General features: G+C 37.4%; 1 protein-coding gene across 1 annotated transcript; it reads left to right on the top strand.

The window, feature by feature from the left end:
• The first annotated feature begins 6,579 nt into the window (after positions 1-6,579).
• Positions 6,580-10,492, top strand: LOC113677035 (uncharacterized). Its single transcript, XM_089202889.1, has 4 exons — positions 6,580-6,638; positions 6,815-7,106; positions 7,659-7,900; positions 8,883-10,492. Exons 1-4 carry the CDS (start codon positions 6,602-6,604, stop codon positions 9,545-9,547), a joined length of 1,236 nt encoding a protein of 411 aa, XP_089059015.1. The 5' UTR covers positions 6,580-6,601; the 3' UTR covers positions 9,548-10,492.
• The last annotated feature ends 2,047 nt before the right edge of the window (positions 10,493-12,539 follow it).

Below are 12,539 nucleotides of genomic sequence, written 5' to 3'. Positions count from 1 at the left end.
TAAAACAATGGAACACCCTTAGAAATAGATCACAAGAAAGAATCATACCCCGGATTATTAAGAGAATCTATTTAATTATCTGAGTTGCTGGCAAGAAAATGTAGCCGGTTAGCAAAGGTGTGAAGCATTCTTAAGCTATTTTACTTCTTTTAATCGTCGAAAACACATAAGAGCAACGATTATGCAGTGATGCCATCCCCACAATTTCTTAGTTGTGGGATTTATCTAATTACATTTGACGCTGAAAATTAAATTTAAGTCGCTCAAGGAATCCCAATAATGCATCCTTGAGCCAAATTTCACCGGAATTATCGATAGCAGTTGCGACCACAGAGTGTTTCTAGTGTTCTTCAATAGGAAACTCTTTGATCTCATTGTCTTTACAAGGGATTATGCCTTGAATTTTTATAGGCTAACACAACAGAAATCAAGGCTTAAGATAATATAAAATTTTATATCCCGGTAGTAACGTTTATCCACGGTGTTTACTTATTTTTTTGTCCTTCATATGAACTCCTCAAATAACAGTCACTCGAGTTTTTATTCAGAACAAGCATCGCTGCTGGCGTTTTGGGATTGATTTCAAACCACATAGGTCTTAAGAGCCTATGTTTGGGACACGAGGACAAACAACGGATTAATAACTATTGCCTTTTATGTCAGCGTGTTTTGATTTAGCATCCTGAGTATCCAATGGAAACGCTTGCTTTTACCCACAACCAGTATATCTCATCAAGTCTGGATTATTCTCTACATCGAGTTTAAATTCGGCGTCCATCTCAGGATTTTGCTCATCATCCCAAAGATTCGTCCTCTTGGGAGATTCGTTCGCTTTAAATCATAAAGTGTGAAGCATTCACTTCAACTCGGGAAGGGTTCTACACCTGTATCAGCTAACAAACGGCTGTTGTTTATATCATAGAAGCATACACTAATACTAAAACTCAAAACTTTTGCAGTCTCTCGTTTTGTTGAGAAAAGCTTGACCCGTATGCAATAGGACATATATATCATCGGATGAAAGAAATCTAAGTTTGATGAAGCTAATTCGCACTTATTACCACGCGCAGTGATCAGCTTGGAGCTGCTCTCAGGTGCTGATTGAATTTAAATGGCTATTGTATTTAGAAGGCAAATCTGATTTGAGTCAGGCAGTGCAAAGGATTTACTCGTATGATTTGAATGACTGTATCTGACTTGAGGTTTTCTTCTGGTAGCGTAGCCTTTTAATCATTTGCATTTCTTTAAGGATAAAATTACCGAAAAAAACGTTAATTAGTCTATAGTGTTTTGATTGTCAGCGTCTGGCTTATATCTGATAGCTCGTAGAAAATAAATCATGGTCCATTACAATGTGATGACAACGGTCGCCAATCATCAGTTAAAGTAAATTCAAAGATAAATGAAGATGAAGAGTTAAGGGACGTTCCTATAATAAGACAATCCGTTACGAGATCTGAACGAAAAATGATAAAAGAATAAATTTACCCCACTGCTTCTTGCCACAGCGTTGTATATATGTATTTACGTATATATCTCTTTTCGATATTCAGACAGGACGGCACGGTTCAGCTCAAGCCTTGAATAATTTTTGCTCTGATGACGAAAGGAAATAGTCATCAAAGAGGCTAAAAAAAACGCTAAAATAACTGAACTTCATTCGAAAGGGTGAACGACCTTGAAAGATGGAGTTTGTGGGAAATACAAAGCTATGCAATTATTCGCTTCAGGAAATAAATGATAGTAGTAACTAAAGAATAATCTCTATCTTATTTATTATTTGTTGTTATTCTCTACACATCAACGCATGACGATGAGCAAAATTGAAAAATACATCTAATGGTGGACAATGTAGCTTTCTTGATCTTCCGCTCTGTGCAACATCGTTCTCCTAAGGAGAAGATCATGATAAATGTGTTAAAAAATTCGAAATAACAATTCTAACATTGACAGTATTTCTAAATGGAAAACGCCAGCGTAGTTATGCAATGTTTAATCACATGGTGTCAACACTAACCACAAGGTCACCGCGTGAGTAAAATTTGAATCCCCCAGATTTAAGTTAAAAACGTTAGTCATGGATCTTTCTTTGCGAGCATTGAAGTTCAATCTTTGTTTCATTTGACTTTACTTAGAGGAGCAAAATATCTATTGATGGAAGATAAGGAATAAGAACCTTCCGTGCCCCACCCGTCAGCTGTTGATGTTACAAATCATCGGTTTGTGGCAAATATGTAACAACTCTCATCCTTTGTTAATGCTTCACTTGACTGATTATGTGAGTCAAATATCTTAAGAATAGTTTCAGTTTATCGACGCTATACTACATGATCAATTAACTCAAAAAACTTTCTGATGCATAAAAAACAAGTCATAAAACATGAATTTTTGACACAGGAAGTCAACAAGCTCTTGGTTTACATTAGCATGAAAAAAAGGTTAAAAAACATTTATCTCAGTTACATTAACATGAAAGAATAGTAGATCATTAATAACTGATCATGAATGGGCACTATAATTGCAGTAACGACACGCAAGCTAATTGCTGAGACCTCAAATTGCACAACTACAGAAACGACATAGTGACTTGAAAGTGTCTTGCTCCCTTCCATAAAAGTGATTGAATGAAAAAAAAGAAGTGTAGACATCAATATGAAGTGTTCTTTAAAACTGAATCGCAACCCACATGTAAACATGCAAAACACTGAACATGAATAAAGAAATTCACCATCTTGACTTCAAGCTTAGTCTACTTCACACAGTCGGTTCAGACGAAAAACCGACAAAGAATCGATAAAAAAGCTTTGTGCTTTACTTCATGTTTTTCCAGTTATGCAACCGCCTCTACGTAATGCTAGCATGGAGTAGTTTAATATGGAAGCTAAAGTTAAAAGAAAAAAACCAATTTATTTCAGATTTATTGTCCCAACCTTGAGTGGTTGAAACCACGAATGGTTTCTGGCAACTGAACAAAAGCTCACTCAATCGATAAAAAAGTGATTTTTAATGTTTCATGTGATTGATTATGTGACTTGAATATTTTAAGACTGTGTCGGTATCTTAACATCGTTTTGCATGGCCCATGAATTTAAAGATAAACTACCTCTCGAAAACTTAAAGAACAGGTTTTACAACATTAATTTTTGACATCTGCACGGAGCTTTAAAGGCGTTGTCAAAGCTCCTGGAAACGTTAACGTTAAGCTTAATAAGGCACACGAGATATACAAAGGAATTGTTTTAGTGAGCTGTTGCAAGAACACTTTACTGGATTAAAATTGACATCATGCTTAAAATAGTGCACAATCTTAGGAGTAAGAATCATGTACACTGTAACAATTATTTTTCGAGAGAAGAATGTGAGGTTCTGAGCTCCTTCACTGAAAGAAAAAGATACTGAAAGACATTCTTGGACCTTTTGAAATTTAAATCTGAAATCTCGTTTGCAAAATCTAGAAAGGATGTTAAAAATAAGTTGATTGATTAAAGTTGGACTTGATGGCGTGTAGTTAGGAAACGATTAATTGCTTGGCGTCGATTTAAACCACAATGCTGCCGAGCGAGTTAAATTTTGAATTCCACAGATTTAAGATAACATCCCAGCCATGCATACCTATTTTACTTAGATTTAGATGAGCAACATATCAAAACGTGGGAGCTAAATTTTTAAAAAACTTTCAGTACCCCACCCCATAGTTGTTGATATCACAAATCACCGCTTTCTGGAAACTGTGTGAAAGCCCTCATATTTCCATGCTTCATTTGACTGATATGAAGTTTCTTTAGGTTGTTGTTCAACAGTGTCAATTAAGTCAATTAAGTCAAAAACACTTTCTGGCGTACAAAGACCAGGCCATAAAACAAAAGAACAGGCACTTTAATAACTGCAAAGCTGAGCAAACTAATGGCTAGGACTTCAAATTGCGAAGGTAACAACACGACATAGTGAAATTTCTTACTCCCGTCTATAAAGTGATTGAATACCAAAAAGAATCTAGGTTTTTTTCTTTTAAACTGAATCCCAACCTAAACATGTAAAACATGTAAAACAGAAAAACAGAGAACAAGAATCAAGAAACTTGAGAAAACCTTTCTACGTTGCACACTCAGCCCGGACGAAATGCCCACAAATTAAAGTACTGATACAATGATTTGTACTTTGGCAAAAATTCATCAAGTTTCAAGAGTTAGGACCTGATCGCACTACGCGAAATTTTGAAATACACGATCCGCATCCTTCCCCACACAACCAGAAGTAATTTTTAACTAGCCACAATCAGGTTTTACATGGCAAGCAAACAGCAAAGAAGGCCAATCAAAACATTTCGCGGGGGCTTTTTGCTTTGCGATTTGTACTTAAACAGAAACGACATAAAAGGAAAAGCACTGTCGCGAAATTTCAGTATCTATTTCGATTGATCGACATTTGTGTTTACAAAAATAATTCGCACGTCTCAAGTGCGAACGGTATTACGAAAACAAAAAATTCAATTATTTCGCAAATACCAAACCAAATTTTTCGGTATAGTGGAAACAGAGCCTTATGCAACTATCTGTACGTGATCGTAGCATGGAGGGATAATGGAAAGTAAAGTTAAAAAAAAAAACTTTCAATGCCCCACCCTTAACTTATTGATGCTACAAATCAATAGTTTCTGACAACTGTACAAAAGCTCACACAGTTGATGAAAAAGTAATTTTCCAACGTTCCATTTGGTTGATGATGTAATTCAAATGCGTTAAGAACATCGTCCGCTGGTATATCAATGGCAGTCTGCACGGTCCATTGGGTTAAAAAAAAAACTTTCTGGCGCATAATGATACAGTAATACAGCGCTAGTTTTAACTTCTACGCACAGCTTCAAAGGCGTTAACACTCCTCTTAGCTTATAAAGTAATAAAGAAATACTAGAAGCACATGTTAAACAAGCTTTTGAAAAGACCTTTTTGGGGGGCCCATGAAATGAATGAATACAGAAGGGCGAAGAATATAATTTGGTGGGTCTAATTTACGGTTTCAGAAAGCGTAAAAAAAACTCCATGCTGAAATAGTTTTTACGCTTCAGCCGAAATTTGCCAAATAACAGAAAAGTCACCTAAGATATTTAATACAAGTATTGCTAACTTAAATAACTACGGCTAAAAGAACTTATACAATTTGGTTGTTTTGCCTAAGCAGATTACAATGTAAGCAAGTTTACATGTATCTTTTTTTCCTTTTTCTTTCTTTTATGCGTGAGCGCGCCCTTTTCTTTTTTTCTGATTAACTACTTACTTGTCTAGATCAGATAACATAAGTGGCTTGTTAATAGTATTGCATGTTTTCTTCAACAGCAGGCCACCGTGTCACAATATTAAGTAACAGTACGATGCTTATGCCATGTCAAGCTTTCCGTTCTCTGAGCAGTGGAGGGTGATAAAGGGTGATTTAAAAATCACTGCTCATAGCATAGTCAGGAAAAAGGCACTTGAAGAAGCTTTTCAATCTGTTTTGCCTCTAGCGTTTTCCCACGATGGAAACTATTTTAGAAGACAGTTATTTATGCAAGCAAATGACATAAAAAGGATACTCATTTCTTGCTCGAACACACTAGCTTTACACACTAGCCCGTCCGAGCTGCTTTAAAGAATTTGAGAAGCTTCCACAGTCTTGTGACAAGTTGAACAAAGTAAGTTTCTCCCGTTCTTTTGCGCGTTTCTTTTACGAATTTTCTTTCATACATCAGGTTAAATGTAAAGAGCTGAATATGGTTGGTATCTTGAAAAATTATTTTCTTTAGTAAAAGAAATCGCTCTTTACAAATATCGTTGTTGAAATAGGCCCAAATCTCAAGACACGCCTTGCTGACAAGACGTTTAAAAAACTTTGTCGGAGGCATGACCCACGACAAGAGGATAAAATCATATTTCTTGTTAAGACTGAATAAATTGCATATTGCCGGCAGCACATTCGGAGTGAGTTTTTAAAAGGGCCCTGCCCTAAAGTTACACAATTGTGTTAAATACACTCTGAGTAGGTAGTCATTTAGTGTGCAACTGGCTGATAAAACTGTTAATTTTAGAGATGGAAAGTTTATCCATCTCCCTGTCTTCCATTGCAAATGCCTAAGACAAATTGTGATGTTTAAATATTTAATAGCTCTCGAGTTTGCTTCTCACGATATGCTAATTTTGATGTCTGTCATCTTCTCATCCCCCAAAAATTGTTCCTATATTGAGCATCCCTACTGAACAGAGCCAATCAAAGCAAAAGATCAGGCACACTTTATTTTAACCCGCTGACTCCCAAACCGATCATGCTGCTCGATTGTTTCATGTTTGGGACATTTTCTCTTCTTTCTTTTTCCCTGGGTCGAATTTTGAGCCCAAAATCTCTCTATATTTCGGGAGGATCAGGGAACCAATTATAATCCGCCTTTGAGCATTTTGTCAATTTTTCAGACAACAAGGCAATCAGTAAGTCAGTCGATCAGTTAGTCAGTCAGTCATGAAGGCGGTAAGTTCCTGAAGAAACTGAGGTACTGCGTCGCCGGAATGTCTTATAATATACATTTGAACTTTAAAAAATTATTTCTCTTTATTTAGCTTCCTTTTTGTAAACGATGTTGACGAAGCTGTTGCTTGCTGTGGCTTTATCAGGTAAAGAAATCGTTCTTTCTCAATGGCATTTGCGCAAAGGAAACTTTTGCATTGATATAACGTTTCTGATTATTCGTTTGTAGTATGCGGCCCATCCTAATTGGCTTACACCGTCTTGTCAAATTAGCCTTGTAAGGTTAAGTCCATCATTCATTTATATTTTTCTTGTATTTTAGTTTGTGCTGTGGGTCTAAGTAACTCTCAGTCTTGCTCCAGAGAAGGAGCCAAAGTTTTTAACGAGTGCGGTGATACATGTTACTGCAAGTATGGCCAAATGCACTGTTGCCGAGTGCGAAAGGAGTTTACATCCATGACTGAATACGAGCAAACGTTGTACGTTGACACCGTAAGGACAGCTTCAACCGACTCTATATATCGAGAGGATTACAAGACACTTATTACTTTGCACGAAAAACTCTTCTACGAAGGAATTCACGAGCAGGACCAGTTTCTTCCCTGGCACCGTTGGTAAGTGACTAGGAGGGCAAGAGCGGCGAGGGTGACGTGTTTAAAATGCTGTCAATGTTCTTCAACATGTTGAACTACTCTCATTGCGTTCTTTCCAACCATTAGTGCAAATAGGTATCACAAAATGTCGATTTCAGCAGATTTAAGCCTGTGACGGATACGGATGTTTACATTTTCATTAATTCATCCAACGAGTTCTCCCTTAAGAAATATTATTTCCTTGTTATCTGAAGTTTTTTTCATCCACAAAACTTATTCCCAAGCTGCCTGCCTGAGAGTGACTGGTTGTAAATAATTCTGTAAATAAATTCTGTAAATAATTCTAGTGGAATAATCCTATTGGAATTGAGATATGCACATCCCAGAGCCTAGTCAAGAGGCCTCCCTCCATGTTCATTCGCTTTATCTTTGAATCTGTCAAGAGAGTGCGGGTATCAAGGACACGCAAATATCTCCAACCTTCTAATCTCTTACATTGAAGAACGTACGACCCTCTCCATTTACCAGCTTTATGTTTGACACCATGCGCCTTGTTTGATACTTCCTCGCCAGGTTCATTCTTCAATATGAAAACCTGTTGCGCCGAGTTGATTGCCGAGTAACCGTGCCCTATTGGGACTGGAGCCTCGTCTCAGGTGACCCATGGAACACTGACAAAGGAAGAGTTTGGTATGACGGACTATCTGGACTTGGAGGCGATGGGGTTCCACCATCTCGTTGTGTTCAAGATGGAGTCTTCCGTGAAGATCTTTGGAAAAAGACAAACGGGGAGTGTCTCCGAAGACGCTTCCATGGTTAGCTGCTTTCAATATTAGGTTATCAATTTTTCTCGGCTTTGGATATTGCATGTTACGTATTCTGTCGAATTCTGAATATTTGACTCAATCATGGTTAAAAGTTAATATCCCCGATCGCCTTACTGATGGTGGAACAATATTCCACTCAAGTGTCTCTACGCTGAATTTCTTTTCGACTGGAGGCGAAAATTTCCCCGAAGCGATTGAATGTATTCTTAATGATAAAAGCTACAAATTACGATATGAATTTTTTTATGGTAGGAATTTTTGAAAGAACACTTAAATATTAAAAAAAAATTATGAAATAGAAAAGGCATAGCCACAACGAGCTGCTGGTTATCCTCCAAATTTCAGGATCACTTACAAATTTTTGCCACGTTTTGCCAGGACCTTGAGTTATAAAAAATCGTCCATGAAGTCCGTTCAAGCAGCCATCATATCAGTTTCCACAATTCACTACCACACAGGAATACATAAAAAAATGGGCGCAAGCTTGAAGTCTTGAGAAAAAAGAACCAAATACTCATCGGAGCTTCACAAATTTTACTATTTTGCTCAACGATTACTGCAAACACGAATAGCTCATTCGCTATTACAGTGAGGTTAAGGAAAGTAATCATTGATTCACTGGACCACTAGTTGGGTTCTTTCTATATTAATCTGGTACGTTATAAAACCTCAGATGCAAAAAAAAAATGGTAATGTTATATTGGAAGAGCACGTAGCCATTCTCATTTGTTTGCAGATACTTGAATCATTTAACCACGGAAATCTAAACGGAATCCAACTTATCGCAACACATGAATCTCATTGCGTTCTTAAAAGAGATATTTTTCGCCTGAGATTCACGACTTAAGTGGAGAGTTATTCCCGAAGCAACTATTTAATTTCATAGTTTACAATGTCATATTTTCGTGACAATAATAATATGACGTGAGTAATTGAAAGTCGATATAGTCACCAACTTTCGTTTACGCAGGCTTAACCCCAAGTGTAATAGATGTCTTCTTGGTTATGGAGGAGAACGCTACCAGTGATGGTTTCAACAACTTCGAGATTGGCCTTCGAGTGGATCTCCATAATACAGTTCACCGCAACATAGGCGGTGACATGGGTAGCATTACTGCTGCTGAAGCTCCTGAATTTTTCCTTCATCATGGCTTTATCGATAGGATCTGGTCCGATTGGCAAAACAGAGGCCCAGATTACTTGACCATCTTTTTCGCTAACTTAACGGACCCCATGGAAGGAACAGAATATAGCCCTAGCGATTTTATCGACAACAGGAATCTGCCAAACCTAGAAAGTCCCGAAGGGAAGACCTGCATTTTATACCAAGCCCCCTTGCTACCTGTCTACCCAGTGGTATGGAAGCTCCTTCAAGGAAAGACCCGCCAACAGATTCTCAAAATCCCACGGTATCCATTGAAGCCTCTTACTGAACGCGCGATGAGGTTTTTCCATGTCAGCCCAGAAGAGCAAAAAAAAGCCAAAGAAATTCTGCAAGGATTGGAACCACGTTTCAAGCTGAAGGTTACTGCTTCTCTTTTTGGAGAGGACAGTAATCTTGGATTCAGATTGGCCTCTCTTCGACCCACCAAGGGAAGGAAGCGCTCATTCATTAAAAGAAAGCAACCCCTCTGAGTGAGTAGGTGGTGGATGTCTCGTAACAAACTAGAGAAAACGCCCTCAATAATTCTTGCATTGTAATCAAAGTTGCCTTTTATTCGCATAAAACGGGCATCCAGTACTCATAGATAAAACTTTTTGCGTGATGATAAATGATGTTATAGTTGATAGTTTAGTGCAAAAATGCATGATAACTAGAGTGGTTAAAGACTGAACAAATTTGAAAAAAATAAAGCCTTTTCTTGCTGCCTGAATGTCAATCGTGGTGAAAATAGTCATTTTGCATGAGCTGGCTTCGAAATTCAACATCAAACTTAATATTATTCTCCATTATTATTCAAGATCATCATTCATTGATGGCAAAAAAAAAAACTCATGATGAATCCAAATCATACATTTGAATCATTTCATTCCCTTGAAAACGCTTTAAAGAAGTTTTCCTTTCCCATTTTTTTCCCGTTTCATCGCCAGACTTCCTGAAAAACCCAAAGACTATGGATCAGAGAATTTCGTTTAGGTGTTCTTGCCAATTCCTTTGATAAAAAATCGAGATAGGATTAAGTGTTAAAAAAGCGACAATCAGTAAATTAGGAAAATAGAGGGGAAAAAAGGAAAAAAGGAAGAAAAAATCTATAAAATTAAAAACTTAATGATATAAATGCCGCATCCCCTCTACTCATTAGAAGTAATCATTCTGTCTCCTTTCCGAATAGAAAAGATCTTCGACCCTTAAGATTTCATATTGAACAGCAGAAAACTTCAGAGTAAGGCCATTTATCATAGATTCCTCTTTTGACCTACATTCTGTACAGTGTTACAGTCAGAAACATTGAAAGCATCGTGTGAGAAAATAAGATAAGAAAGATGATAAATTTTCAGCGCGGTCTTGCAATTAATAAATATCTTATTCTTCTCGTCACGAGCGTCGGGTTAAGAAAAATCTAGGTCTCCCGTTGGAAATCGAACTGCCAACCATACAACCGAGATAGTTAGAATTTGGTGTCGTAACAAAATGACATCCGACAGCTGATAAATATCTAATCCATTTTCGCAGTTTTGTTGGAAAACGAAGTAGTGATGTGACGACATGACCTTGACCCAAGTATTTTCCCGTTCGATATTCCTACCCAATCAATAAGTACACATTACTGTCAGTTCTATTGAGGAGCTTTTAAGTTTTAGTTACATGTTAAACGGGTTTTAACGTGAATTTGGCAGGCTATAGCACCAAATTGACGAAATATGAAAAAGAATGAAAAAGAATGGAGTTTTACCGGAGCTGAACAAATTGAATGAGAAATTAACCAAAATAAATTCTGAGTGCTTAGTTAAACGAGCCATCCACCGTGATTTATTTTATCATAAAGTTCTGCTGTTTGACTCACTGGTTCAAGCCCTGTGGCTTCCAAGATCTAAAATTTAGATCTTCCTTTAAGGTACCATTAATTTCTTTGAAAATTTGTTTGGAGAACTTGGTGCTCCATCAACGCCATGCATGACCACACTCGAAAGCCAATCTGTTAGCTAACGGGTTTTATTCCGAGCGTAAGGCAAAGTAATTGAAATTTGAAGAGAATATGAGTAAATAGCCTAATGCAATCATAATTATGTATATTTTGTGAGTTTGCACTAAAAGAGGACGGTAAAAAACACTATCTCTTATTATAAAATCAAGGCGGGAGAACCGTAAAGTTCAGAACTCAAAATTCAAAACACGGTCACGAGGCGTTAGGTTGTTCCTTTGTGCGTGCAAACGTTTAGAAGTGTACATGATGTAACTATGGAAACCAAAAGCAAGTGAATGCACGCACAGGGTCCAGAGGAGTTTGAAAATTAAAGTTTGCTCAGTTTGTACACTAAAAAACTCGTTAATACCTTCGACAATTTGAATTTTAATTACCCTCGCGTTACAGTTGCGTTACGCAAAGTATAGACCGCAGTGCTAAAGATTAAGAGCTCGTGAGATGCCAAGCTTCGTTTTGCGCCAGCTAACTAGCAGTTATTTATTTTAAAAATGCCGGTTTGCATAGAGTGACGAACAGCGACCGCGTAGGGGACATGAAGCTGCAAATCTGTTGCTAAAAGGTAAAAGGTTTCACAAAGATTCGGTACTGGGCTTATTAACTTCGTGGAGCGATAAGGATATATATTTTACAGGGTAAGAATTAAGTTTTGAAAAAGTGATTCATGTCTTCCAATTGAGCTCCTCTGAACCTTGTGAAAAACGTCGTGCTCATTGAATTCCTTATAAAAATCCTGACGGAAAGAGCCGTGATTTGCCGTGAATGTTTCCTTTTTTATCACAACTTTCGAATAGGACCGAAGATCTTCTTTATTTTCGCTTGTATTCTGTAAGTAATATACTTTAACAATGACTTATTGAGAAGCTGACAAACACAAGTAACAAAGTAAGCTGGGTTGTACGATAAGCTAGCGTGTTAAGGAACAAAGGAACGTAGGGTGTTAAAAAAAAAAAATCTAGCGTGTTAAAGAAACAAAGCTCTACCGTGTTAATGGTGAAACAGAGAATTAACTCTGAAGTGTAAATTAAAGTGCTATTTAAACCCATGAATAACCCAAAGGGCGTTAGCCCTAATAAAGGGAAACAGGGAACCACACGAGGCAAAGAAAAAATCTTTTGACCTCGGTGGGAAGGTACCGTGTTAGCCAGATATAAACAATGGCTACGCCACGCTTTCCAAAATCAATTGTTTTTATGCGCATATCTGCACGGTAAGCGTATCATACCATAAGCGTGCGAGCGTGTTATAACTTGCCGTGTGCGTGCGTTCACCTTTTTCCCTGAAACCCCGTGGAGGGTCACGTATGGGTATGGTTATAAAGCCATCGATATCAGACCAAATGACGATACAAAATATGGTACCTTCCTAGGCTATATAGCTCCGAAGAAATTTTAAACTTTTCTTAATCAGAATTCTGATAGAATCTGACCGCTAAACATAAGTAAAAATGTTAAGATGGTTCATCCAATCGGTTCTTTTCCTTC

The sequence above is a fragment of the Pocillopora damicornis genome, chromosome 4 (assembly GCF_964200805.1).
Source record: "Pocillopora damicornis chromosome 4, jaPocDami1.2, whole genome shotgun sequence".
NCBI lineage: Eukaryota > Metazoa > Cnidaria > Anthozoa > Scleractinia > Pocilloporidae > Pocillopora > Pocillopora damicornis.
This window is presented reverse-complemented; position numbering and strand designations above follow the sequence as displayed.